The sequence below is a fragment of the Merops nubicus genome, unplaced genomic scaffold (assembly GCF_000691845.1).
Source record: "Merops nubicus isolate BGI_N331 unplaced genomic scaffold, ASM69184v1 scaffold15615, whole genome shotgun sequence".
Taxonomy (NCBI): domain Eukaryota; kingdom Metazoa; phylum Chordata; class Aves; order Coraciiformes; family Meropidae; genus Merops; species Merops nubicus.
In genome coordinates, this window is record NW_008610400.1 from 32,351 (window position 1) to 34,778 (window position 2,428).

General features: G+C 37.5%; 1 protein-coding gene across 1 annotated transcript in view; it reads left to right on the forward strand.

Moving 5' to 3' along the window:
* Nucleotides 1-771, forward strand: part of LOC103773544 (Y+L amino acid transporter 2-like) — a 14,419-nt gene extending 13,648 nt beyond the window's left edge. The window contains exons 8-9 of the mRNA XM_008940915.1: nucleotides 1-50; nucleotides 680-771. The exon at nucleotides 1-50 is cut by the window's left edge and continues 149 nt beyond it. Coding sequence (XP_008939163.1) covers nucleotides 1-50; nucleotides 680-771 — 142 coding nt within the window. The remainder of the gene's footprint in view (nucleotides 51-679) is intronic.
* Nucleotides 772-2,428: the final 1,657 nt, after the last annotated feature.

The following is a 2,428-nucleotide window of genomic DNA, read 5'->3' on the forward strand; positions in this document are numbered from 1 at the left end:
AGTCTATCTGCCAGTTGAAAAACGACCTAAATTTCTACAGTGGCTCTCTGGTAAGCAACACCATCCTGTCTTAGTCATTGTGGCAAAATCTTAAATGTTTGGTCAGAAGAAAGAGTAACTTTTCCTAGAATCGTTTTTCATTACAGAGTTTGCCTGTGTTGTTTTATATGACGTCTGAGATCACTTTCTTCGTCACATGGTCCTGAAAAGTAAACCATGCATAGTGGTACAAAGCAGTCCAATATGTGGATATACTTGTGGTATTGAGCCTTTTCAATATGTTGGCTCAATAAAAGCCATGTAGAATTGTGAAGAGTAAATGTGTGCAGTTTGATACACTAGAAGGAAGAAATACCAGCACACCATTGCTTCAGAGGAGTCCATGCATTTTTGTAAATTATGAAGTAATGAATTATTGGCCTGAAAAGTAGTTTCTGCTTGTCAAACTCAGGCAGTCTGGGAAGGTAAAACTTTAATATTTTTATTTGGTTTGAACTCAGCTATCAATATGAGAATTCACAAAAATGATGAAAGTCTGATTAAATAAGATCTTCCATATAATTAGTAAGCTCCTTTTGCCCTTAGTTGTTTGTAACATGCTTAATCCAATTGATTAAGGTGTTTTAGGATCTAAGATACATTATAACTTTGTCTCACACATTTTTGCTATGTATTACAGCTACAACAACAAAATATGTTCAGATGCTCTTCTACTGTGCTTTGTCAGACCTGGACATAGACATGGAACCTACAGCAGCTAAGAGTAAATAGAGTTGCCTTGACATTGAGAGTTGTGCCTTGACACTTCCTATCTTGAGAATTTTTCATCATCTAAAGTTCTCCCAATGTGCTCAGTTATATTAAAACACTAATCATGGTACTATGCATTCAGTTTGATGTCTGTTAATCTGTGCTTGTTTTATAAACCATGCTGTTTTACAGATTTTTTTTTTTGTAATTCTGTTTATTAATAGTGAGTTAACATGTAACACTTTGAAACTATAAAGTACTGTATGAAACATTCATTAGTAGGTAAGTGCTAAATATTAGACTGATTGCAAAATAATAAAAAGTATTAGGTCTAGTCACAATTCTAACAAATAAATCTATTAATATAACAAAAGACGACCAGACATTTGCAAGATTCAAACCCTCAGCTAGGAAGTAGAAGTCACAGTGTACTTCTAAAAATATAACTAAATTCTTGTCCAAAGTAAGAAATATATAATTCAAACTGGTAGACATGCTTTGAGTCAATGTAGTATCAGTGTTAAACTATTCTAATGCATAATTCCTGGCATACAGTTTACCAAAAAGAGAAAACCAAAGTTTTTGGTCATTTAAATTCTGTGAGAAATTCCCATGTGATGATATCCCACATCCATTACCTCTTCTGCAGAACAAAATTGTACAAACAAATTATACCTTTGTAACCGAAGTACTTTTGCTTTCCAGCAGAATAACCTGTCGTGGAGCACTGTAAGACACTGAGTCATGTTCCAGCTAGTGTATATTCAGGGAAAACATCTCTTCTTAGTGTCCATTGCTTGCCTGTAAGCATCAAAAGTGTGGTTCCATGAATCACACTATCTTTTTCCACAGTGGACCTTTTTTAAGGAATTGATGAGGAGAAGTGAAAAATTATCGATGTTTACAAAATCCCTTGAGCCCCTGCCCAGGCCTTCAGGCCTCACTGGGTCCTGCTGGCAAGGTCTGGTAAGGTACCAGCACAACGCTCAGCACAGGCACACGCACTGGACAAGTGCACCCACCAGCGGGTGCCATGAAAGAAAAGAGCAGCTAAGAACTAGAAATGTTCTCTTGAACATCAAGTTTTTAAGTGTGGCACCCAGGAATGTGCAACTGGTTCTAATTCTTAGTCTCCTGAAATGGAAGAGACAATAACTGTCATTTAAAAAAGGCAATCAGCCTTGCAACCTAGGCCATACAAACAATTGTGGTTTGTTGAGGTGTAGCACTGTCTGTTATACCTGTTGGCAAGTCATACTTCTTTTCTGTGATTACATTGGAATGTAAGACACATTTTTTCTAATTTGAGTTCCATCATTCTTATTCAATTAACAGCAACTAAGGTGCTTTAATCTTTTACACGTCCCTGTAGCTTCTAGCATTATTGTCTTTTATTGATGTCTGCCCAGAGAAAGAGTAATGCTATAGGCAATAATAGCTACTATAGCTACTGTTCCAGTCTTTCACAACCCTCTCAGTGAAGAACTTTTTCCTAATACTCAACCTAAACCTCCCCTACTGCAACTTGAGGCCATTTCCTCTTGTCCTACCACTTGTTTCTTGGTAGAAGAGCCCAGCGCCCACCTCACTACAACCTCCTGTGGGGTAGTTGCACAGGCCAAAAAGGTCTCCCCTGAGCCACCTTTTCTCCAGGCTAAACAACCCCATTTCCCTCAGC